Source organism: Nasonia vitripennis, chromosome 1 (genome assembly GCF_009193385.2).
Source record: "Nasonia vitripennis strain AsymCx chromosome 1, Nvit_psr_1.1, whole genome shotgun sequence".
Classification (NCBI taxonomy): domain Eukaryota; kingdom Metazoa; phylum Arthropoda; class Insecta; order Hymenoptera; family Pteromalidae; genus Nasonia; species Nasonia vitripennis.
This window is the reverse complement of record NC_045757.1, coordinates 12,805,908-12,831,028: the sequence shown is the minus strand read 5'-3', so window position 1 is coordinate 12,831,028 and position 25,121 is coordinate 12,805,908. Positions and strand designations below refer to the sequence as shown.

The 25,121-nt window shown below is 42.1% G+C and overlaps 6 protein-coding genes and 1 long non-coding RNA gene across 19 annotated transcripts in view; 3 read left to right on the top strand and 4 right to left on the bottom strand.

Moving 5' to 3' along the window:
- LOC103316539 overlaps nucleotides 1-166 on the top strand; it is a 2,540-nt gene extending 2,374 nt beyond the window's left edge. Inside the window, exon 4 of the long non-coding RNA XR_512446.3 lies at nucleotides 13-166. This is a non-coding gene — a long non-coding RNA (uncharacterized LOC103316539). The remainder of the gene's footprint in view (nucleotides 1-12) is intronic.
- The window catches only part of LOC100679931 (dynein regulatory complex protein 10-like), a 2,283-nt gene extending 1,808 nt beyond the window's left edge, over nucleotides 1-475 (bottom strand). The window contains exon 1 of the mRNA XM_003426954.5: nucleotides 11-475. Coding sequence (XP_003427002.2) covers nucleotides 11-205 — 195 coding nt within the window. The 5' untranslated portion in view covers nucleotides 206-475. The remainder of the gene's footprint in view (nucleotides 1-10) is intronic.
- LOC100678818 (uncharacterized protein PFB0315w) lies at nucleotides 374-5,769 on the bottom strand. 9 transcript variants are annotated; one of them, XM_032602307.1, is made up of 8 exons: nucleotides 5,087-5,612; nucleotides 4,631-4,812; nucleotides 4,120-4,332; nucleotides 3,782-3,971; nucleotides 3,334-3,694; nucleotides 2,411-3,261; nucleotides 2,152-2,332; nucleotides 374-1,649 (listed from the first exon to the last, which is right to left on the bottom strand). In XM_032602307.1, the coding sequence occupies exons 2-8, from the start codon at nucleotides 4,805-4,807 to the stop codon at nucleotides 1,340-1,342; spliced, it is 2,283 nt and encodes a 760-aa protein (XP_032458198.1). In that variant the 5' UTR covers nucleotides 4,808-4,812; nucleotides 5,087-5,612; the 3' UTR covers nucleotides 374-1,339. The 9 variants fall into 9 exon arrangements, with proteins under 9 accessions (XP_032458198.1, XP_008208869.1, XP_008208873.1 ...); XM_008210650.4 differs by having other exon boundaries at nucleotides 391-1,649; nucleotides 5,307-5,731; XM_032602309.1 differs by having other exon boundaries at nucleotides 391-1,596; nucleotides 5,307-5,731.
- Gr3 (gustatory receptor 3) overlaps nucleotides 5,713-25,121 on the top strand; it is a 20,317-nt gene continuing 908 nt past the window's right edge. The window contains exons 1-6 of one of the 2 annotated variants that reach the window (XM_031921993.1): nucleotides 5,713-5,815; nucleotides 23,568-23,769; nucleotides 23,853-24,069; nucleotides 24,153-24,492; nucleotides 24,560-24,676; nucleotides 24,801-25,081. In XM_031921993.1, coding sequence (XP_031777853.1) covers nucleotides 5,779-5,815; nucleotides 23,568-23,769; nucleotides 23,853-24,069; nucleotides 24,153-24,492; nucleotides 24,560-24,676; nucleotides 24,801-25,081 — 1,194 coding nt within the window. In that variant the 5' untranslated portion in view covers nucleotides 5,713-5,778. Of the gene's footprint in view, nucleotides 5,816-23,391; nucleotides 23,506-23,567; nucleotides 23,770-23,852; nucleotides 24,070-24,152; nucleotides 24,493-24,559; nucleotides 24,677-24,800; nucleotides 25,082-25,121 lie in introns of those variants that run through there. The other variant, NM_001170915.1, reaches the window with a different exon arrangement.
- Tmem59l (transmembrane protein 59-like) lies at nucleotides 6,328-8,785 on the top strand. Its single transcript, NM_001142558.1, is given in 4 exon segments — nucleotides 6,328-6,669; nucleotides 6,762-6,885; nucleotides 6,963-7,243; nucleotides 7,325-8,785. Coding segments are annotated over 4 exon segments (867 nt in total). The 5' UTR covers nucleotides 6,328-6,525; the 3' UTR covers nucleotides 7,643-8,785.
- On the bottom strand, nucleotides 8,776-16,885 carry LOC100678755 (histone-lysine N-methyltransferase 2D). 4 transcript variants are annotated; one of them, XM_003426938.5, is made up of 7 exons: nucleotides 16,415-16,885; nucleotides 12,272-12,844; nucleotides 10,366-11,176; nucleotides 10,053-10,278; nucleotides 9,857-9,966; nucleotides 9,409-9,780; nucleotides 8,776-9,294 (listed from the first exon to the last, which is right to left on the bottom strand). In XM_003426938.5, exons 2-7 carry the CDS (start codon nucleotides 12,790-12,792, stop codon nucleotides 9,148-9,150), a joined length of 2,187 nt encoding a protein of 728 aa, XP_003426986.1. In that variant the 5' UTR covers nucleotides 12,793-12,844; nucleotides 16,415-16,885; the 3' UTR covers nucleotides 8,776-9,147. The 4 variants fall into 4 exon arrangements, with proteins under 4 accessions (XP_003426986.1, XP_016840863.1, XP_032458201.1 ...); XM_016985374.3 differs by lacking the exon at nucleotides 16,415-16,885 and adding an exon at nucleotides 14,315-14,524; XM_032602310.1 differs by lacking the exon at nucleotides 16,415-16,885 and adding an exon at nucleotides 14,332-14,522.
- LOC100678880 (uncharacterized protein DDB_G0288805) lies at nucleotides 18,114-22,848 on the bottom strand. The gene is made up of 9 exons (XM_031924264.2): nucleotides 22,604-22,848; nucleotides 20,754-22,511; nucleotides 20,596-20,686; nucleotides 19,629-20,518; nucleotides 19,332-19,560; nucleotides 19,144-19,260; nucleotides 18,797-19,079; nucleotides 18,444-18,720; nucleotides 18,114-18,359 (listed from the first exon to the last, which is right to left on the bottom strand). Exons 2-9 carry the CDS (start codon nucleotides 22,137-22,139, stop codon nucleotides 18,297-18,299), a joined length of 3,336 nt encoding a protein of 1,111 aa, XP_031780124.1. The 5' UTR covers nucleotides 22,140-22,511; nucleotides 22,604-22,848; the 3' UTR covers nucleotides 18,114-18,296.

Here is a 25,121-nt window from a genome sequence, read left to right as displayed (position 1 = left end):
GCGGATTTACAGCAAATTCCAGTTTGGTCATCAAAACATCGAAGACTCCAATCAGCCTATTCAAAAATACTGTGACTTCAAAATTTGATATTTCCGATGATTTTTCGAAATGAGACTCTTTTTCGAAAAATCCTTGATCCAAATAAAAGTTTGAATTCAGTTTGAACATTTCTGGAGTAAAATTTAGTGAATTTTTCTTGGACATTTTTATTTGAAAGGTTTTCTTTATTTTGTTTATTAAGTTCCAATATACTCTTTATCAAAATCACGATGTTACAATTTACTAACCTATAATTAACAAATTAGATAGTCTTTATTTCAATGACAGGGGAAGAAGGTCTTTAAGGAACAAAATTTAAATATCGTAACAAAATTTTTCAAGTGCAAATATATATTTCAATAACACAATTTTATTGAATTTTACAAGTTTTATATGAGTAACGTTATACAAGCGCGTAAAATTTCAATAACAATTAATCGCGATGAAAAAAACACTCTTGAAGATCGCCGATTCGGTAATGATTTGCAATCTATTTTTTTTTTTTCAAATGACTGAGTAGTTTAGTTCACAGATTTATAATACTTCATGTACATTTTTTTACATCAATTGCTTTTAATGTACAAAATTCTTTACTCTTAAAAACAAGTAACTACTTCGTCTCACAGCAAACAGTTTCTTAAACTATATATTATACGACTATATAAACAAACTTGGAACAAAAATATCTATTTCCGCGTAACTTCTTTATTAATCTTCCTCTGGTTTAATCTATGCCGCTTTCTATGTAGATAACGCGTTTTATCTCCTTATTATTAATAAAGCATGCGAGTGGTCGTTTGAAATAGAAACATTGATTTCATTTTTCGAATTATCAAAGAGTTAGTAAAGTATTTGGTCCAATAATACATAATGTTCATCATCAGTTGAATTTCGTTCTTGTTTCAAACAACACAGCTACACTAAAATCAAATATACCGTTTCTAACAAAAGTTTGAATAATTCTATAGTATGAACAAAGTATCCAAAATAAAAACAAATTTTTTGTAATCAACAATTCAATTGTATATCTTCGAATTCTAATGAATCTTCTTTCAGTGCACGTAGCTAGCTACAAGCGGCACGTCGTCGCTAAGAAACGACAAGCGGTAAAAGACGATTCTTTTAGCTATATATCTCTTCTATTATAAGATCTTAGAAAAAGTATGAATAATACATCTAGTATGCGAGTGTGTGGTTGTAAACGTAGTTATGTGTATCTTTTTTCTCTCTCGTTTACAGAGATCGCAAAACAATCCGTCATGTAATCAATAAAACACCGTTACATGCAATTTCAATAATTCAAAAGTATTTTCGAAGCTTCGCGTTCAAAAACTCCCAGGAACGACCGACTGTCCTCAATACTCGCTTTCTCAGGTTGTCCACGGCGGGACATCGCGCTTGCGATTTCTGGCTATGGTCATCGTTGTCTTTTTCGGTTCGATGATGATGGTCATGCTGCTGACGTTTTTTATGGGGCCGCGGAGGACTCCAAGGAGCTTCCTCCCCCACTTCCAGATCGTTGTTGTCCTCGACGATCCTCGCCTTCTGGCGCGAATCTGCTCGGACAAAATACCAATCAGAATTCCGGAGTTTTTCGCGGGCTTTGCCCCTACACACACAGAAAAACAAAAGCAAAGTATCAGCAAAAACGTGAGTGATGCCAGGAGTTAGACAATCGAGTTCTTAATAAACTTAGTAGAACTCGACTGTTCTGATGATGGTGATTATAGCGCAGACGTGGTGCTTAGAAACCTACTAAAGAATTTTTTAAATGTATAGTAATGCTTCATGTTCAAGTCTTGATAACATGATTTAATGATCATTATGCACACAAATGAAAATGAAAATATTAATAATCAATTCAAACAGGCATTGTGCACAGAAAATAAAAAAATTGTTATTTAAACCATATAATATATATATATATATATTCTAGAAAAAAATTAAAACAAATTGTTGGTGCTATATGCTGTTGCTATAAAAAAGTTTTTTTTTCAAGCTCTAAATACATCTTACAAAAATATTTTGTCTTTTAAATAAGTTGGGTATATAACCATGTATTTTAATTCAGAGACACAGTTACTATCCCCAACAATTATAATAATACCTACCTCTGCATTTGCCAATCGCCACTAGGCTGATATTTATCCTTTTTGTTGTCTTTACGATCGTTTCCTGTGTACTTTGTATACTTAGATTCTTTGTAACTGTCCGGTCTTTGAGGGAATTCTTTTTCTTTTTTGAACTTTGGCTGAAATTCGTTACTGGTTACAAACTCATCGCCATCATTTTCTAAAATTATGAACTTTGAATCGTCATCATCGTAAACAACGAAATTTCTTTTATTCCCAAATGTCTTATCATAGTTACGTTCTTTCTTGTTGTGATCATATTTACGGTCGAAGTTATCTTTTTTGTGGTATTCAACTTTTTGATCAAATCCATGCTCTTTCTTATGTTCAAATTTCTTGTTAAAATCGTTATCTTTCTTGTATTGTTCAAATTTATTGTCATAATCACGTTCTTTTTTATGATTTTCAGATTTACGATCATAGTCATTGTCCTTTTGATTATATTCAAATTTGCGATCATGATGATGCTCTTTCACTTTATTATCTAAAAAACTTTCAAACTCACGTTCCTCTTTAACTTTTTTATTGTTCTCATTTTTTAAATTTTCATTCGGTTTCTCATGTTTATATTTTTTTTCATCTGAATGCTTGTCTTTGTTTTCATATTTATTATTTTTCCAATTATTACCATTTTTCACTTCTCCCTTACTTTTTTCTATATAGATTTCTTTATTGTATTCTTTCTCAGAATGATATTCTCTAGAGTCTTTGATTTGTTTGTAATCTTTTGAATTTTTGTAATCATACTTGTGACCATTCTTCTTTAACTCTTCATACGATCGTTTTTTCATTCCATGATTTTTTTCTTTTTTGTAAGGTATATCTGTTGTTGAATCAAGTACAACTGCATCAGCATTTGAAGTCTCATTACAATTATTTATATAAAAGTCCTTGTCTAGTAAAATGTTAAAAAATTTGTCATTAGTTCTTCCAGTATTACTCATGGAGCATAGTCGTTTATTTAATTTATATCCAAACTTGTTCAATCGCTCTTGTACTTTCAACGAGAATCTTGAAAACATTACTGTCATTTCAGACAGCAAAGAATCAGACACAGAATCGAGTTTCTTCTCTGCATCGTCAAGAATCCTATAAACAGTTATTTTATTAGAAATATGTTGTACAGGTTTCAGTAGATAAATATATTTTTATTCTACAAACCTCTTCTCTGGTGACATTATGTCTTGGGTTTGTTGAAAGGCTTTTCTTAAATTTTTCTTAAAAACAATCATATCTGAAAGAATTTTGGGCGTCTCACATAGTTCATTTTCAATTGCAGAGCTGGATGAATTTATTCTTTTTATAGTTGAACAAAAGTTTTGATAGGTAGTTCCAAGCAACTCCAATCTATCATTGTGAGTATTGAGATTTAAAAGATTTTGCAAGTTGAGCTTCTCCAAATTCTTATAATCTTCAATTAAATGAGATGCTTTGTTTTTTTCATACTTTTGGTACGTAAGTTGGTCCTTTAAATTTTTCATTTCAGGCATACTTATTTGAATTTGTTCTAAAGCATTTCTCACTGTTCAAACAATATAATACATTATCATTGTATTCAAATATTTTATTCAACAAAGGATACTATTTAACTGATAAAATAGACCCATACCATCATTCAATTCTTTTAATTTTTCTTCTATTCCACTTAATTCTCTCAGTTTGTCTTCTATTTCGGTATTCCCTGTATAGCTGATTGGTTTGTCTGCTCGAAACTCTACTATTTGACAAGCTATTATGATTCCAAAAATTAAGGCTACTACAGAGCATGTAATTAAGGCATTTGCTGTTATGATTCCATCCTAAAACAGTTAGCGATTTTTTAATTAACATGGAAAATGAAAGTGATAGAATATGTATAATGAAGAATTTAAATCAATTCATTAAAAATAAAAAGTTTAAATATAATTTCATGTCTCTTGCTTATGTTTCTAAAATGAAATAAATTACCGATTGAGTTGTAGGAGCTACTGCCCTTGACTGTACTGATGGCTTTCTTTCGACTTGCCACTCTATCCTTTCAATTCGCCCTTCTTCAAAAACAACATGCTCTGGTTCGCTTTCGTCAGATAATATGGACACATCATCCGATTCAATTGCTTTTTCACCAGCCTCCACTCCTTCCTCAATATGTTCTGCTTCTGTTTTGGTGCTTTCTTCCACCTGTTATTCAAAAAGTATTGTAAGTTGAATTAATTTTGTGTTTTAAAAGCAATGAGGTTAAAGAAGCTCCTTCGTAAATTGTGTAAAACTCTATGCATAATGTATAAGAACAACCGAGTTCAAGGAGTCAATGATTAGATTTACATAATTTCTTTGTCAAGGCTATTTAAATTTAATACCAATATTAGCATCGCTACATTGATAAGCTATATGCCAATATAAATTGTCTACTTGGTGATTTGAGAAAACTTATTCAAAGTACAACCAAAAACTAAAAAATATATTTGATCTTTCTTACTTTGTAAGCATCTTCAGAAATCATGGTTTCCTTGGATTCGTCAGGCTTCTCACTGTCTGTTTTCTCGTCAGCTGCATCTTTAGACTTGGATTCCTTCTTGTAAATAATAGTCCACTCTTCGGAAGACAAACTGTCCTCAAGGCTATCTTGTTTTTCCGTAGATGGAGATTCAGCCATCTCTCCTTTTTTGGACAAAACTTTTAGTTAGACGCAAGACTAAGATACTATAAAAACGAGTGTGAGCAAGTTGAAAAAATAGAGTTGTAAATTTAAAAAATTTGCCATGAACATATTCTAAAACTTTACGACAAATATCCTGACGTTATCCCGAATTTCAATGAACTACGTATATATGTATGTACAGTGACCAAAAAAGCCGAAGATCCACGTAAACGTTTATTTTTGCAATCTCACGAGTTTTCAAAATATTGCCAAAACAGCGTTCTGTATACATACAAACACGCGACACCCGACGGCTAGAAAAATCAGCGCAGTAGACAGATACTGACGTCACGACTATATACCACTGCATGCCTCTTAGCACCTAAAGTCTCGCCGATTCCAATCTAAAACACTCTCCAACCTCGGTGGATCCTCCGAGTGCGACGCAATAAAAACGAAAGAGCGAAATTTTCTCTCGCGAAGACAAAGAGTAGTCACCCCGAGCCAATTTTACCTTCTCTCGCTTGTCCTTAGTCGCGAATAAGCCGCCAAGCGTGTATGTTCACACTGCTGCACGTCTCTCTCGCTCTCTCTCTCTCTCTCTCTCTCTCTCTCTCTGTTCTCCTTTTCAACTCGTTAATTCAGCATACTTAGTCGAATCGCCGCCTCTTGCATACTATTATTCACTCGCACTCGCGGTTTTTTTCTCTCTCGCAAAAGCGGCTGTGCACGGAAAAAGTACACGATAACAAAAACAGTCGACGAAGGGGTGCAGGACGGGGAGAGCATATACACTAGACTTGACAGCGCGCTCGCGACTGACTTGGTCCAATCGCGGCCTTACTGCCTCGGAATGTGTTGACTGTGTTTTCTCAGCTGAGTCGCGAATCGCGATTATGTTTGCCTCTTCGTCTAACTCGCATGCGGTTTGATATGTGCGTCGCATTTTACTACTCTAGCGCCGTTCGTCTCTTGACTTTCCGCTGATGCTTGTGTGCGATTGGTCGGAGCAAGCGTACTTTGGTAAGTGTTTATTATTGGACTTTTCCCGTATAAAATCAGGTATTTTTTATTATTCAGGAAAATCGTACGAGTAAAATAATATAATGCGCGAATTCAGTACATTTTAATCTATCATCGTGTGTATTTCTACTTTGCAGTTAAGGACTTTTAAATTTTATGGTGTTTAGCGCGTTGATATATTTTTTTGATAGTTATCTATTTATATATTAAATTATAAATATTAGAACCAGTTTCAACATTTTGCAAGTAAAAGCTTTCATCGACAATGCATTTTTTTTTATGAATTGTATTGAGCGATTCGAGTAGTCACAAACTTTAATATAATATTTAGTTGACGAAGTACAACAACAGAGCAAATTATAAAAAACACTTGCTCAGATAGAGCAAATTAAGCCCATATAATATTCGTTCACGAATCGCAAGTTCTAGATATACCTATAAGAAAAGTACAAGTGCATGTATGTGCTATATACGATACTAATATATATAGCTATAACAGATATTAGCTATATGTTTATACCGTACACACACTATACTTACGTCGCTATAAGTCGGCTGAGTTTATCACAATCTTCTGCATATTGTTTTTCACTTTTTTATCCGTGATATGGCCAAGGAAGTCTACTTAGTCTAATCTAACGATAACCGTTGTGCGACGCTTTTTTCTTCGACAATTTTGATATTCCGGTGCACTTTTGTCGATCGCCGAAATGGGCAGGAACAAAGAGGTTCTGTCACTTCTGCTTCTTGCCGTCGTGAATTTTAGTTACGCCGAAGTGTTTTACAATATCATCAAGCACCAGGAGAATCCGTGTGTCAACGTCTGCAAGGAGGCACCATTGCCGATAACAAACGTAAGTGACATTTCGTACATACTCTCGCTGCTTTCAGAACTTTGACATTGGCTTGTCGGGTATGCTAATTGCGTGTTTTACTCTGATAACAGAAAGAGATCGATCCCGAGGGTAAGTATGTTACGACCTGCTGCCAGAGAGGATGTAGATTTTTCAACTTGGTGGACCTAGTTGAGTCCAACAATCTTAACAACAGTCTTGATGCCTGTTATTCCTGTAAGTCAACTTGATCATTATCCTTATCTTTGAAAGCAGACGATAACTGTATCAAATGATTGATATTAATTGTTTAGCATGTACAGAGGCATACACAGTACTGCAAGATATGATAGCATGCAGGATTGGTTGTGCTTCCATGGCAAACCAACGGGGAACTGTATCGCTTGCCTCGATTATGCACATACAGATTGGCGATGGCGTTAGCCCTAATATTTTGCTGATTTCTCCTGATATTTCTGAAAATGATATTCTGACCGATCCTGGTCTTCGTAAGGAGATACTGCCTGAATGGTGGGACTCAAATGGGTTCAAATTGCCAGAAACATACTTCAAAACAGTCCCTATTGACTCTGGGGTAATGACTTGCATTCAACATGTTTTACCCAAGCAATCGTAGATTCAAATTAAAAATAAGTAAATAAAATATAATTTGCAGACGGTGGATTATAATGTTGTATCAGAAGAGAGATCACCATCTCTACCAGGATCAGACTGGCTTCAGTGTGCTTCTCGTCATACAGGAATACCTCGCTGGCTGCTGGCATTTGCTATAGCTACTGCAGCACTTTCAGCCCTCTGGTTATGCCTGTCTCCAGAAAAAACGACTGATACCATTGAAAAGATAACTCCAGTCAAACTAAGCTCTCCAAGTAAGATTATTTTAGATTTGCCTGATGAGGCTCCTTTGTACAAGAAACCACCTCCTAAATATCATGAAGTTGTTGATCCAAATGATCCCAACTTGCAAGTTTAAAATTAGATCCAAAAGTCGTTTCTATATAACTTTTATCACAGAATGCAACTGCTTTAAAAGGTTTAATTAAAGAAGCAAAAGTTTAATCAAATTCTTATCAGATGTAATATAATGATTGTAATTTATAAAATCAGTTCAGAATCAAAAGTGTTTATATTTTTTTAACAAAATATGTTAAATTACTCAATTGGAGGCAAAAAAAATGTATGTGTTAAGACACGAACAAGAAATATTTATATTTTATATTACTTAACGATTTATATTTACTTAAAGCATTGAAAGAATTGTGTTATGAAATTTTGAAAAATTTCCCTGCATTAATTAAACGTAAAAGCAGCTGGAGTACACTTTTACAAAAAGACTTTAAATTTCTGTATACAATTCTTACATAAGATTATAATTACAAATAATTAGAAAATAGTTTCGTCTACATAAACATACATGTAATATTATATTGTCTTAATAATTAAGATATTTAAAAATATTGATTGATCTTTTAATCTCAGCAAGTAGCCATACTACTTGTTATGATATACCCATGGGAGTCCAGCAGTATTCTTAACACATGTAGGTCTAATTGTATGTTAAAAATTAGACTACATTCTTTCATGATATGAATGTGAAATATGCTATTGTTATTTACGCGTGGTTCACGGATTGTAAGAACTATAGGTACACACTATTTTTTGTTTATCTCATTAGAGCTATAGAACTATTATACTTATAAGCACTTGTTATAAATATTTATTAAATAATTCGGGAATAATGGATTGCGACTTGATTTTTTTTTTCAACAAATAGTTGAATATATTTAAATTGTCATAATAATAATAAGAAACAACGAAAATAATTTATATTTTATATTTTTTCAAAAATCTTTTTCGAATGGATTAGTTTATGTGTTAATTAGTTTTATTTTAAAGTCGGCGAATTAAAAATGTGATATAAATCAACATTCTGTGATTATATAGGCTTTTTGTTTGCTTTTGTGTGATGAATAAGCTAAAAACTCTAGGACAGCTTTTCAAGTTATAAACTTGATTGATTGGATAAGTGTAAATTATTCATGTTGTAGTTGATTGTATTTTAAAAGGATATGATATTATAGTGCTGAATAAAGAACCCACGTAAAATTTTAGGTGAAAAATGTTTTTTATCTTACAAGATTCACATTCCTTATTCTAATCATTTTTTACATTTGTTTGTATAATACAAAGACTTTTTATGTACCCTGGCTACTGTGGAAGGGTATCACAAAAATGGCAAGTACCTCTAAGTACTTATGTCATAATAAACTTAAAGTTAATGCTTTAACATTTAGCACTAATAAAAATTAAAACTATGTAATGCAATATTTACAAGCTTAATACATTTTTTTGAGAGTATTTATAAAAATGAAATGAGAACGTTATGAATAAAACTTGAAATAATGTGATCTGCAATGAATAAATTCATAAGAGCTGTGATCAGGTGAGGCATATTCGAAATATAAAATAATGCTAATTCTATAGCCAATAAAGCTTAGGATCATCTCTTCGGACTTGCAATTTTAATACGTGACGATAAATTTTTAGAGCTGGACCAAGCAGTAAATCCAGTCCACCAAGCACATCAGATCGTTTTAAGAGTAGCAATGAGTGTCCATCAATTTCCTGAAAAACAGAAGCATAAAAGTAGGTTAATGTCTGTCCAATTTCGTTTGCGTTGATGAACTTTAATCTTTTCTATATATATTTTTTTTTTTATAAAAAGGTATTATAAATTACCTGATGCCTAAAAATCTCAGCCTCCTTGGGAAACAGCCTAGCAAAGTACTGATATACTTGCTCTGAAGTCCAGTCAGATGCATCAGGTATATTAGGATCAATTGCTTCTCTAGGAATATCATCATCCATGGGTTCTGGTGCATTTCTTCCGGGCGAGACATGAGGACTCAAGATCGGATGCGGTATGTTATTTGATTGATGCTCTGTGGAATTGTTATTCCAATTCGAATTGGAGTTCTGCTGAGGAGCTGGTTTATACTGTTTTTGGCTACATTCGTGACAATTCCACTTAGCCTTGGATACTGGAATACGAGGTGTGTGACAGGTGTAGTGAAAAGCATCATCGCAAGAATAGCAAGCAACTAGAGGACCCTGCGAAAGTAAAAAATATGATTACTAATGTGCCTTTGTTTAGAGAATAATTTTGCTTTGCTATTGATATACTCACCGCTTCGGACGTTTCGTAGCAAACTACGCAAGTTTTGCATCGTTCACATTGCCAGCTTGTGTGCGTTTTGTTCATAATTTCTTCTGGTGTGTATATGCAAGAAGGATGTGCTGTAATAAAAGAAAAACATACCATTAAAAAACTGTCAATAGAATTGATCAGAAAGACGAAAGCATGTTTGTTAACGATTTCCTACCTCTGACGGTGCAATCACGGCATGCTGTCAAAGCTTCCTGCTTGTCCTTTGAACACAAACTGCAATGCCTGTTGGGGTCTTTGGGACTTTCCTTCAACGCTGCCGCTTTCATTGCGTCTTGTGCTTCTTGCTGTGCTTGTAGTAGAGCTTTTAATGCATTTGGTTGCCTTCCTCGCTTCCTCTTCACAACCATGTTATCCGATGGATCGAACACTTTCTTGGCTCTCTGAAAATACATGAACATGACATTTTATTTACAGAAGATTCAGAGCAGACAAATCTGAATACGTGTATCTTATTTGTGACAACTTACTTTTCTTCTAGCACTGCGGAAGCTTCCAGCATTAGTATTTGAAGGGGTGGGAGATGGATTGGTCGAGCTTCTACCAGCATCGTGCTCAGCTTCTCCATCCTCGCTGAGTCTATCATTGCCATCGTCTCTCTTGTCGTTCTCTTCCTTATTGGTCCTCTTCTTTCTGAAGTCTTCGTAATTGAAAAACATATCCGTTGAGTCATCACTCCTCACACACAGCCTCTGCTTCCGCTCAGTCTTGGACTTTCTGTAATTAGTCTGAGCCTCAACGGTGCTTTTTGTCTCCTCCTTCTCCACGTACGGAGAGCTCAGGCTTCCTCCATTCTGCTTGATATCTTCATCCTTCTGAATACCATTGCTCAACTTGCCATTGCTATCCTTGCCCTGCTTGTCTTCCTCCTCGTTGGCCTGCCTCTTGCCCATGATGATCTCGTAGCACTCTTCCTTCTTCATCGGTTCAAGCTCAGTCTTGGGGCTGGTCTGCCTGGAAGACTTGAGCGTGTTGGAACTGGAATCGTGTTCGGAGGCAAATTCCTCGAACTCGTTGAGGTCGTAGGGATTGCTGGCCTCCTTGAAGGGCGTCGAGGCAGCCGTGATGCTGCTACTCGGGCCTCTGGCCTTACCGGCGAGCTCGCCGTTCTGTTGCGGAGCTGCGGCACCGTTGCTGCTCATGTGGCTGCCGTCGACGAGTGAATAGTTGCCGTTGACGAATCGTGCCAGGTTGCCGCTGGCGACTTCCTTGCTCAGAAAGTCCTCGACCATTCGCCTTGAGGTAGGGTTCGATACACCGTCTAACAGCTGTTCGACTAACCTGGAGTCAAACGAATAAGGGTTGTTATAGCTTTGGGGTCGATGACAATAACAATACGTGACGTAATGTACGCGGATTCGGTTATTGCTTTTGCCGAGATAAAGACGAGAAAAAAAATCGATTCGCCTAATTTTTATTGAGTTTATGAACTATTTACAATTAATTTACGTAATCCGATCTCAGTGCGTTAAATAACCATAACCTAGCCGCTAAATTAATTAAGCTTATCGAATAAAACAAAAGCTGTGCGCCTCAGTGCCACTTGGACGTTTTGATAATGAAAAAGAAAACAAAACCAGCAACTTACATATTTGTTCTTGTAATTTTCAACGAAGGATCGGCTATAACTTTTCATGTATTTACGTGCGCAACGAAAAACAAAAACAGTCAGTTCAACGCAGTACTTTTGAAAGTGATCCTCTCGCGCCGAGAGAAAAACGCTAACTCACAAAAAATACTTTCAGAGAGACAGCCTCCCCCCCCCCCAACACTACCTATACGTAGGTATGTCTATATATACACGCAAACGCAGTTTCGAGCGCATTTTGTCTTTATTGTATAGGTTAATTCGACATTTATATTTAAACTTGCGACGCGTTTTATTATTATTATTATCATGCAGTTCCGCACACTAGCGCGTAGGTGCCAACAGGGATGACTTGAAAAACTATGAAAGTCCTGCTGGCCCCCGTTGGTACTACTACACCATGGCCTATGATGTATGCAGAGTACACTATAATATCAGAGGTGCATGCTAGAGCGCCCAGTTGCCCGATGCAGACACTGTAGATAAAGAGTAAATAGAGACAATTGAATTATAAGCTCTTGGCGCGATGGAACGGAACACGTGACCCGGCCGGCTCGGGGACTATTGTTTTAGTTGTATTTTTACGTTGCAAGTCAGAAGGGCTCTGCAACAAAGTATTTAGAAAAAGTCCATTAGGCGAGTTTGATTGCATCCTTAAAATTCGCGCAAGCTTAATAAAAAAACGCAATAATCGTTCGAGCAAATCATCGCGGAGCTAACCCCCTTATACGAGTGAACTTTTCCTCTCGCGGGCGTATTTGTTTTTGAAAAAAAAGTAAGCGACATACCTGATAGCAGGAACGCCCTGATCCAAGTAATCGGGCTCCTCGATGACGAGCTCGGCAACGGCGCTGGCGACCATGCTCGAATTGATCTTCTCCTTGACGAAGCCTTCGGGCCTGTTCTTGTAGAGCTGTAGCCTCGTCCACTTGGAGGCATTTCTGTAGCTGGTGTTGCCCTTGTAGTCGACCTGGATGACTTTCTCGCTCTCGATGAGCAGGTGGAGATCAGCAATGGTATCCCTGGCGTCGACGGAGAACTTGCGTAGCAAGTAGTTGCAGATGCGGTCGGCATCCGGCCGGGCTTTGCGCCTGCGCAGCTGGTCGATCGCTTCGAGGATCTGCTCCTCGTGCACTACCTTGACCGAGCTGTCCTCGTGGTTGTTGTTCATCTGACTGGCCGCCTGCGCGGCAGCCGCTGCCGCCTGCTGTTGGGCTTGCTGCTGCTGCTGGAGCTTTTTCTCGGCCTTGCGCGCAGCTTTGTCGACCGCGCGCTTCGCCGCCGTCGTTTTCTCCGAAGTGCTCGCCATCCTAGCTTCTACTGATGACGATGATGACTCGGGCAAGACGGTTTGACTGGACCTGAAAGCAAGAACGAGAATCTCGTCATTAGTAATTATCTACGCGTGCGGTTTGATGCGCGAAGTTCGCAGGCGAGTCGCGCGCGCGCTCTCGATGGGGGTAACGAGCGAATTCTCCGTTAGCAACTTTGGCGTCGGGTGGTACTCGAGAACTAGCTCATAGTTGTAAATGTTCCATCGTTATAGGTACATAAGATCGAGTCGATCTATTCTATACGACTTCGCGCAAAGCGCAAGCAAAGCCGTTTCGCGTTTCCGCTCGGCGTCAGCGCGCTCCAAAACAAAAATACCCTCGCGCTTATCGCGGAGCTACGCTCGCAGCTCGAATGCGATAACGGCGTCGCTGCTCAAATATTGTATATACAAGAGCAACGCGCTTGAAAAACCTCACTCCCTCGAAGCTTCCTTCCTTCATCTCGCCGAGTGTCCGAGTGAGAGGTCACGTATACTGCAGCCCGAGTTACGCTCGGCGAAATAAAGATGGCGCTCCGGGCATGCAAAGGCGAGAAATCCAATTGCGAGTTGCGACTGATTCACTGCGCGCGCGGGCGATGGCGATGCGGGAGCCGAGCGCGCTTCTCTCGGTATACCTATACTGTATACTATACAGGTATACACCTAGCTTCTCACCGAGAGCGTACGTACTTTTCGGAGAAGCATTGTATTGGTACCTGTAGAAGCGGTCAAAGAGAAACCGGCCGCAGAGCGCACACACAACGGGCCCTCATTCCTGCGCCGGAGAGTAATAATCCCGAGCTCGGTTGAGCGACTAATTACACAATGCGCTCTCGAGCGCAATCTCGTCGCATGGATCGCGCATTGTAAAAGCGAGTTTCCTCTTCGTACACCGCGCGAGAGCGAGCGGCGCTTTAAATAAAACTCCGACTGAGCGCAGATTCTCGCGCGAGAGCAATCGACTTTGCGAGGGAATTTCTCGGCTGAACGCTTCAGCCCCTGCGTCTGTACGAAGGACGCTACGCATTAGCATGAGAAGCGACGCGAGTGTACGCGCTTTAGCAGTAGCGCGAAACGGGAAACGATTATATCGGCTATGAATCAGCGCCGCTAAGTGCGTACAATATCCTATCCGCGTATACGTATAATCGCCTATGGGCTTGCGAAACAGCAGCGCGAGTTATCGCGCGCGCTAATTGAGCTTTTCGCTCGCGCTCCACTGCCTGCTGCGGAGATCGCATCCCGGGCGCGCTCGATTAGGGACGACGATCGATACGCTCTCGGCGCGTCGCGTCAGCGCCGCCGACCGCGCGCTTTTGCGCGGTGTACCGGACGGTCGTTTTTCCCGTCGGTGAATAGTTGTTGGAGCCGAGGGAAATTGTTTGAATTAAATTTAGATGCCGCGCGTTAATTCGATTGAGTTGAGAAACACCCGCGAACGAGGAATCACTGAGGAGTAACGATTGATAGGAGGCGATGGGCAAATGAGATGTCCGCACAGCTCCGATGCACTCACCGCACAGTGTCGCTAACCTCAAAAGCGCAGATGCCACTCGAGAGCTTTATCTCCGGTCAGCGTAGCCAGTGCCCACCCCCGCAATCTCCCTGAGCCACTCGAAGCAGCCCCGGCACTTTGCGGCAAGTGAATACCTCAACTCGCGTTCACGCGCATTCCGACTCCATTAGAACCGCGACGGACCAACAGTGCCGCGACGTGCACATGTGCACTGTACTCCGCTCCGTCTTTCGCTCCGAAATCAGTAGGTACCTACATATACATGAGGCATAGCCTATAGGTATATGTCTACACGGACACAGAGAGGGAGAGCAGCCATGCCGCAGCTGCGCCGCCGATCGTCCCTCGCGCGAAAGTCGTCTCCTCGACGCTCGTCGTGAACGCGATGCATCAAGAGATAGAGAGAGAGAGAGAGAGAACTGAGTGAGTGGTACACATCAGCAACGACGCGCTTTTCACACAGTCAAAAGCGAGCCACAGATGCCGTACAGACGGGAGATTCCACGCAGCGCATCGATCCGATCGATTTCGAGGTTATTCGAGCGGTTAATGCACGAGAGAGTGTACAACATCCACCGCCGCCTCTTCTATTTTCACTCTACACGTGTGTGGCCTGTGTAGGACGATTTTTCCGCATGCGTTGCCACGCGCGCCCCGAGCGAGCTTTGTGTGTTTTTCTCTCCTCGAAGCGAGAGCCACTCTCGCGGCAAAGTGGAATTTTCTACGTCGGCCCGCGGAAAAGCGCACGTGCGAGAGAAAAGCAGCCGCGAGCCAGATAACGCGGCCAATCTCGCGCGTTCTTCGCGCACGTGAAATTCGAGGAAGTTTAAATACTCCAGCTCGCGGATACGGGGGAGAACGAGCAACAAGCGAGAGCGCGGCGCAAGGAGGTCGGAAAACTGTTAGATCTCGAACGCACGCGCTGTGCACACACCCGCACGTAATCGCGTCGCGCGCGCGCGCGCGTCTGTGTACACAAATACCAATACATATTGTATATATTCGCTCGGCTCTGTCGCGCGCCGCGCGCTAGCGCACGCAGTGATCGAGAGGAATTCGATCGCACCGATTCCTCCTTCTTGAGTATACGCGTACTCGTCGCCCACGCCGCACAGCAACACGCACGCTCCAACAATCTACGGACGGACACTAGCAGACGCCGTGCGCGCGCGAACGCGGCTGAAAAAAAAGGAACGAAGAAGAAGCGGCGCGGACGCTCGTAGCCGAGATGAAAGCTCGCGCGCGCAAGAGAGCGGCCCTGAGACGACGGGCTACCGAGCAACTCTCTCTCTCTCTCTCTCTCTCTCTCTCTCTCTCTCCCTCGCGCTGTCGTCTCTAGCTATATACAGCGCACACATGCAGAGCAGAGAGCGGTTTTCGCGGCGTGCGGCGTGCGGGAAATGTCGATAAGCTCCCGCCGCCTCTTGGTCGCACTCGGCGCACGGGTATACCTGCGACGTGCACGAGAGCTATAGGTATCGGGGAAAGGTTGAGCTGCTGCTGTTGCTGCGGCAGCAGCAGGTGCGCCATGCTCGTCTGGGGCCGGAAAAATCGAAGCTGAATGTGCAGTGGCACACGGCGACGACGGCCGCGGCAAGAAGAGGAGTAAGTAGCAGTCGACTCGTATAGTACTGGCGGCACACCGGCGGGCGCGGCTTTTCAAGCGTGCGCGCGCTCTCTCTCTCTCTCTCTCTCTCTCTCTCTCTCTCTCTCTCTCTCTCTCTTTCTCTCTGCATAGCACTAGGTATGCTCGTGGAAACAACGCATGGGTATACAGGACCAAGGCTGTACGCGTGTGTGTGCGCGCGCGGATCTAGATGCAAAAACCAGCCGACGGCCGCAGCGCATCGGCTCCTTGTAGCTTCTCTCTCTCTCTCTCCCTCTCGCTCCACGTAGCGCGCGTATGTATTGTATATATATATGCGCGCCACACAGCTCCGCGCGCGCGCTGGGCAGCAGCTCGTCGTCGCACGAATGGACGATTTATTAAAGAGCGGCGCAAGAGCTGCACAACGCTCGAAGCTCGCCGAGAGGAGCTGCAGCGATAAGCGCTGCCGCGCGCGCGCTCGCCTTGTTAGACATTGTATATAATGTACTTGCCTGTGTGTGTGCAGAAGCTGCGAGCGGCGTTCTTCTCTCCTCTCTCGCTCCTGAAGGGCCACGCGAGGGAAACTGCGGATCACCTTCCTTCGGCTCCGGGGGAAAAGCGCACGAGTAGTCTCTGCTGCAGCAGCTCACCAGCCTACTGCGATGCGAAGAGCGGCTGCGGCACGCGGTGCTGCTCTGTCGGTCGACGCGCGCGCCGTAGTCGTCCCCTCCGAGCGTACTGCCGAGTGCCGACGAGATATTGCGACGACGTGTTTTGTGCGCGCGCGCACGCAGAGCGAGCCCCCGGCGGCGGCGGCTGCTGCTGCCGCTGCTGCTATGTAGCTAGGTTGCACTTGAATAACGCTCTGGCCGCTGGTCTCTGCCTATGTAGGTCTGCCGAATAAGCGAGCAAGAGACGTCTTGACGCTGAGCCGCCCGGCGCGAAACTGAAAATATATCGCCTGAGCGGTGGAAGGTGAAATCCTGCCCGCTGACGCTACTGCTCTGTGCTAATGTGTGGCGTGTGCCGGTGCGCCCCCCCGCTAAGATTGTGTGTGTGCGCGCGCCGAGCGCTACCCAAGCGGCGATCTTGTGTACTATTGCGAACGCGCACCGATATATTACTTACAATGCAGGGGCGCAGGTGCGGTACGGTGTGTGTGTGTGTGTGCGTGGGTGCGTTATGCTTTTCCGGAATGACGATATGTTGACGTTTTCGAATCCTTCAATGTCGTCTGCTTGATTATGCTGCTTCGTATGGATCTCGGGAGGGATCGATCCACGGGACTTCACGCCGTAAAACAGATGGCGACAAAGGGCGTTCGTACCGTGGGCGATGATGGGAAAAGTACTTAAACTGATAGGAAAGATTCGGGCGAAGACGATTTTCGTTGCCCTTTTACGTCGAACGTCCTGTGTGCAGAGCGTATACTTTCACCACGCGACAAGTTACGCCTTCGACCGTTCACGCGCAGCGCTGACGCGACCTGCTTATATACTTATAATTCCGGTCTGCTGCGGCTCCGAAATCAGCCAAACAAACAGAGCTATACGCGACGTGTGCTCCAAAATGGTAGGACACGCGGGACGACGCGCGCTTTGGAAAAATCGATCGCCGATCTGAAGCTTCTATGCCCACCGAAAATTCCGCTGTTATCCCGACGCCAAGCGTACCAGAATACTTACCGGCCTGCTATCGGTCAGCCGGTGAGCACGAGACCCGACGCGCACAAAATGTCTGCAAAGTCGTTTACGGAGTCTGTGTATAGGCAAACTCATGAGATCGTCGGACGACCGACGCGCTCTCGCAGCACTGTGACAAGCGCACACGCTCGCGCGCCCATGATCTTGCGATTATACGCGCAATTAATAAGCGGGAAGCGGCGGGCAGCAATCAATCGATATCCTATCTGCATCGTCCATAACCCGCCGACGACGCGCATCTTTTTTCATCTGCGACGCGCGCGCACTTTCTCTTTCGATCCATCGCTTGGGCGACTCGCTAATTCGCGCCAAGCGCATCGGAAATTCGCAATCCCGCCGTCGCCGCTATGCGTGCTAATGCTTCTCGATCATTAGAGACCCCGGCAGCTGTAATGACGCTTGAAGAAGAGTTAATTGCGCTGCTTTTTTGCGAAGTAGGCAATGCGGCTGCTGTACTCATGCAATGATGCGAAGGTCGGCCAGGGTGCTTCGATTGAGAACGACGGCGTTATGTAAAAACAAAGTAGTATAATTGATAATTTGTAAAAAATTATTATATTAAAACAGTGCTCTCGTAAAAACGTACAAAAACTAGACTACTTAATAAGTACAAAAATAAGCTCATCTCTTCGTGAACATTGGTAAAACATCAACTGTAGAATCAATAAAGTTAAAAGCGTCAACTAGGAAGTCACGCGTAATTCTCCTTTTCCGGGCCCGTCTGGATACTAGCCGGCTTGCCGAGTCTCGATATCTGCTCAACAATACATATATGGACAATGAAAATAAAAAATTGGAGAAAATCACACTGAAAAGGCTATTTTTCAGTTTTGCTTACCAAACTCATCGGTTTTGTCTTGTAGGCGAGTTTATTACAGTTTTTTAATGGACTCAGGACTGTCGAGTGGCGCTGAATTTTCTTTTCCGAGGAAGTTTTTGCAACACCGATACTCGTCTGAGGTGATTTGGCAGCAGTCTTTAGGTCGTTCATAGAATAGTTTCGTACTCGAACGGGTCGAGGCGAGAATCTAGGTAGCTTTGTGGCCTCGGCGCCATTGATATCGATGCTCTTTCTAGGTGTCAGGGGTCTTTTTTGCGGTGACGTTTTCTCCATCCTGATAATTTAAATTCGCATTCAATGAATATCACCATAATAATAAATTTCCATTAAAGTTAGAAAATATTCACAACCTTTTATTTGATTTTGATCGGTTCATTGGCTCTTTCGAGCTGGAGTTCAGAGTCTGAGGAGCTACGTGCAATAGATTTTTCGAATTTTGCTGTGCTTGGATTTTCTCACGATAAGACTTCAATCCTCCTAGATTCGGCGTTGAAGAGGCTGTAGGATTCGACTTATTATGATTAGCGTTGGAGATAGGTGTGCTGCTCGCAATTTTTAATGACGGAATGGAGTCTGATGATTTTGGAGGAGTGACGTTTCCTGTATGGACCGACATTCTTTGCGCGAGCGATGCTAAAAAATTGTTGTTGTCAATAACATTTGAAAAAGATAAATGCAATTAAAAAAACATTCATACCTCTCTTTTGCATACTTCCCAAAGGAATCACAGCCTTAAGAGGTCCCTTTTTGTTAACTACCTCTGAATTAGTTTTTTTCTTGAACTTAGTTTTAAGTGGTTCCACTGATGGTTTTTCTTTAAATTGTTATATTTCGTTAAATCATTGCATTATCAATTAAATTATGAAGTGTGAAAAAAGTACATACTTGTTTCTAGACTAGAAGGTGGTTCCATCTTATTTGGACTTTTAATATTTTTTTTTTCTTCTGATGGATCCACAAGGCCTGGATCACTGGGGAATCTTTTTTTAATGTTTAATAGCTGAGATTTTCTCTTATCTTTGGCAAGAGGAACCTCTAATAAATGATTGTTGCTTCTAGGTGTAAGACCACTTGTCATACTTCTTCTTTGCGGTAATGCTTCGAATGATTTGTTCTAGAAAAAATATCCATTTGTAAAATACGAGATACAACAGAAAAATATTAAGGATTAAATAAATTTACCTGAGATTTTACGTTAAGAGTTTTCGGGCTTGGTGATCTAAACGTTGAATTTGTTGAGCGATTGAGTTGCTTCTGTACAATTTTATCATTTTTCTTTATTTCGAACTTTTGATTCACTTTATTTATCGATCGCAACTCTGTAGCCATATTTAATACTGAGCCTAAACTTCGTAAAACATCCACAGCAGAATCTCCATTTTTTTCGTTCACTATTTTATTCAATGTTCGCAACAAATTTATTGCCAGCTGTTGGTCTTCAGGTATTTCATTAGAGTTTTCTTTATTCTCTGATGATGTTTGGACAATCTGAGATTCGTTCTCTGACTTAACGTTTTTTCTTAACTTACTCTCTGAAATGTCTGTAGAGTTGGAAGAACTATTTTTTGAATCATCATGCTTATCTTCTTTTGAATTAGTTAATTCGCAATCAGAATCAGGTACATTTTTAATTGAATCAGAATTACCTTTCGATAATTCCTCTCTTGGAGAATTGTCTGTGCTTTGTAAACATACTTGCAAAATTTCAGTATTATTATCACATTCGACACCCAATAATTTTTGTAAATCAGTCAAGACTTTGCATGCATCAGGATTGTGCTCCTCTTTGATTAACTTTTCAAGATCCAATAACAATGTAGCTGCCATAGCTTTTTTATTGGGATCCTTCTGCTCTATAAATTCACTCTCCAAAGCTTTGATTTTTTCTTTTGGAGAAAGTTGATTTGATTCTGGTTCTTTTTTTATAGGCTTATTCGTTTCTGGTGAAGAGGAATCTCTTTGAGGTGATGTAGGTAATTCTATAAGATTATCCACAGCTTCGTCATCTGATTGAGGCAAATCATCAAAGTTCAATTGTGTCTTTGAAAAGAATAGTTCATCTTCATCGCTTGCTGCAAAACAGTGAAAGGTTGTATAATATAATAATTATTTTAGATTTTCAAAATAAATTAACTCTATTGATACTCACACTTAGACACTTTGATTGAAGCCATCTTCTCAAACGTTTCTGCGAGAGCTCTTGCCTCATTGACAATTAGATCATTAATACCCGTTTGGTCCTGAAATAAAAGAAAATTGTTAAAGTAATTGAATCAATCTTCTAAGTACAGGATTACAACAACTTACATTAAATACAGAATCGGAACTGTTATCCACATCAATAAGTTTTTCATCTTTGCCAGAAGAACATTCTTTTGAATCAATAGTAGATTTTAATAAAATATCATCCTTATCTTCTGTATGATTAGTATCATTATCACTTTTTGTCTGTTCTACATGACTAATTGACATTCTTGTCTTGATTTCGAAAAATTTCTTTATTAAGTCAGACTTGTCTGACGTTTTCAATGGAGTCTTAGCTGTCGCATTGGAACTCGTTGAATCCAACTGTGATCTGCTAGCCAGGAATGCTTTATTATTAGTATTGTTGGAATATTCTGAAGATTCGTACGAAGACATGGTGTTATTTGCAGGAATCATTGATATATTTGAAATACCGGAGTAAGCAGAGCCCTCGCTACAAAACCTCTCTGACCTTATTTTGTTTTCAACGTCCATTGGAATAACGGAGATATTTGATAGCCCAGAAAATACAGAGCTATCGCTGTTCAGTCTTTCTAACTTTTGCTTACTTATAAAGGAATCATACTGAGTACTTAAATTACTAGAATTGGAACTTGCATCACTTTTCAAAGTAGTCTTCCTGAATGCATTATTCATTGGATCCTCGAACATACTGGACTGAGCACTAGCCAATGTGGTGTCTTCTCCAAAAACACTGTTTTTCCTTCCATCATTGACCGACAAGGATCTCCTGATCTTTGTCACTGGAGACACCTTCTTAGGAGATAGAAAAACATTTTGCGACATAGATCTAGGGCGAACACTAAAATCAGTCTGCAGGCTTTTATAATCCTTGGCCACATTGTGGTCCAATAGCGAATCATCCATGGCGGACGTGTTCAAAATGGACAGATCCGGATTGGGATGCGGCGGGGAAAATATATTTACATTAGGAATCATCTTATTATCACAGCTCCACGACGCCACGACCCGCCTGCCATCCACACCATCCCCAATGAGATTTGTGTTATTCAGATCTGTAATAATACTTATATCGTTATCCTCCAGGGCCATCTTATCTTTCTCCTCGCTCAAGCACACATCAAAGTTGATATCAGTCTCGTCCACAGTCTTGTTCATCTTGAGGATGTCGGAGTACCTCCTGTTCCTCTTGGTGACGAGGTCATCCTTGGACTCGCCGAGGCCCATCATGGCCTTCTCGCAGACCCTCTCGAAGGGGTCCTCCCGGTTCTTCTCGTACTCGGTGATCTTCTTCATGACCATGTCGAACGGATTGTTCTCCATGCTGCGCCGCTTGTCAGCCTCCGAGAAGTGAGGTCCAGCCCCATTGGCGACCTGGGCATTGTTCTGCGGAACCGGTATCAGCGGCGAGGCCAGCAGCGGCCCGTTGTTTGTGTTCGGGCTCTCGAAGTCGATCAGATCGGACATCTTTCGGCTGTGATGCTGATGTCCAGTCGCCCAAATTTTAACCTTTAACCCTCGACTCGTCTGATTTACCACCTGTCTTTCTGCCTGATTTCTTCGTAGTTATCAACTACATCACATTGGCTTTCATGGGGACTCGGCGTTTCTGCGAGCTGTGGGCGCAAATCGGCAGCTTTTTTACATCGAAAAAGTATAAACAAACGCGCGAGGCTGTTGAGGCTCGAATCGTCCCACACGGCGTCGGTTGAACTTTTAAAAAACGTTAGGTGCGGATTAAATGCCCTCGGGCCGCGTTCGCATTGGCTGCTCTGCAGTGCGTGTTCTGTAACGTAGCGAATAGGGCGCCACTATTAAAACCGCGGCTAACTCGCGAATCTGAAAAGTGAAAAACGCAAGAGATTCAATAAGGCATATGGAAATTGGAAACGCGACAAACAACTATTAAAGACAGTAAAATCCGGATCTACCAGAATAGGAGGGAACGGAGCCTAGCCGCGCTCCAGAGCAGTTCGCAGTTTTTCTGTACCTTTTCAGACTAAATAAACGCAAACTTAGAGCTTGCTCCAAGTTCTGCCCACAGTTGAAATCCAAGCTGCGCCATTTTTTCCTAACTAAAACCTGCTAAGAGCGACGCCGTTTCAAAAGGCGCGCGCCCCACGCTAGCACCTTTGACCTTTCGAACCACCGCAGGCAAGCGAACGCACCGGCGGGCCATTACTAACTACATGAGTTCCTATATTCCTATCAAGGCCGATATTCAGCTGATGCGTGTATATGTAACTCGCGGAACGAGGAACCGAAAGCGCGCGAAATTCAAACTTTGTACAGTACAAAGAGTTGAACAACACAAAACTTGTATCAATAATTCGCACGCGTAAGCCTCGAGGTATCCGCGAGATCGTTCATAATCACACGTCCTCGTGCAATCTGGAACAACAGAGGGCGGCTACATGCTATTAAAGCGCTGATCTGCTGAATTTTTCATGTTTGCCTTCGGTGCACTTTATAATTTCCCGACACCTGCGGATCACGAAGCTCGCTTATATGCGAATGCGAAAAGCCGTTATAAGTACTCGGAAGATTGATCAACGCAGCCTGGATCAAGCCAGCAAGCGCAAACTGGACAATCAGCGTCAGAGCTGGGATTTATCGAGCACACAGCCTAGCGGGCAGTGCAAATACGGGAATTGATTAATTAACCAAGGGTCAATAAGAGCTTTTTGCGCTGATGCAGTCCTGCGGCGTATTTTCTTTCGCAGTCGCGCGAGAGAGGACAAATAGCAAAGACCGCTGGCTCGATCGGTAGCTATATAAAACAACCTCGGGAGAAGCATGGAAGCCTGGCACGATTCTCCGACTAAGAGCAAAGGTCGTTTGGCTTTTAGTTTTCTTTTCGATGATGATTCATTGGGAAATCTCGTATTTTTGCAGAGAGACATTTTCGAAAAAGAGCTGATCAGCTGTTGAAGGGACAGCAGGAGGGCAGCGCCGAGCGAATCAAGTCCGACGTATACTACAGCCTCTCGCCGATCTACCACATGAGCAAGTTTTGCGGACTTCTACCGGTCAAGTTCAGCCAGGATAAATCGGGGAAGTATCACGGGCGTCTTGATTTGCCACAAGTCGTCTATGGGTATTACAACGTCGATTTGTCAACAGATCGCCAACAATTGGCTGTACCAACAATGAACATCAAACAATGTCTTTTCTCGTTAGATACGCATTGCTCGCGGCATGCTTGGGAGCCCAGTCTTGGGGTCTGTACCGCGACCTGCGAAACGGCTGGCAAAACAGCACACGTCTGTCCTCGGAGACAGCGATCACCGTCACCTGCAGCGATGTCCTCGCCGTCATCAGCATCATCGTCGTTGTGGAAGTCGGATCGCCCTCTCGGTGGAAGTACCTGCAGGACGCACTTAACAAGATCGTCGATGTACATTTTTCAAACATTCTTTCATTACATTACAGTGTTTCGTGAAAAACAAGCGCTGCCACTGTACGACATATTGTTTAAAGATCGACGAAAAGCTCGACGTCGTCACTTCCAAGCACCTGAGGAAGGCCTCGATCGTAGTGATCGCAGTCACGTTTTTCTATCTCTTCACCATATCGACCCTGGACTTCGCAGCCTGGACGGTCTCTTCCTCGACTAAAAATATCCAGGGAGACACCGATAAAACGCCGATCAACTATAGTCCCTTGTACTTCATGTACATAATTATCATGACCTTCGAGATACAGTACGCCCTGGTTTTGTTCAACGTCGGCGAGAGATTTCTCAAGCTCAACAAGACTATTGAGAATCTCACCAAGACCAACACTATCATCGAGTACATTCGCAAAGACATGGGCCTCGGTGAGATGATTGTTTGAAAGTACATAACAACATGTTAAGACAGTGTAATGTATCAATTTCATTGAAGCTGTTACCGATACGAGGAGGGAACTGACGCAGTCTGTGTCGTTTCTTTCCACGGACATGGGACAAAGCAAACTTCGGCGATCGAACAAAGTTTCGGATTTCATCGTCTCCGCTGAAGGTACATTTCAAGATTATCACGAAAATTACGTCAAGAGCGAGTCATTCGAGTCAATTTTTTCACATCAGGCTTTTCTTTCTTGCGCTATAATTGTATGCATAGAATAACGAGACTATTTATTTAGGGAGCGGCGGTTCATCAGACGCAATCAATCAGCTAACAACGCTGCATGGCATGCTCTGCGATATCGTCATCAACGTCAACAAAGCTTACGGAAGCGCCATACTCATGGGCACGATCAGTTGTCTGATACATCTAGTAATAACACCTTATTTTCTCTACAACGAGATATACAGCCCCAACAGCAGCAGTTGGTATGTACTGTGGATGCAGGTCTTGTGGATCGTTTTCCACGTCTACAGGCTACTCCTGCTTGTACAGCCTTGCTACATGGTATCGGTCAAGGTCGGTTAATTTCTTTTCTCCCTAGTATAATTGCAATTGA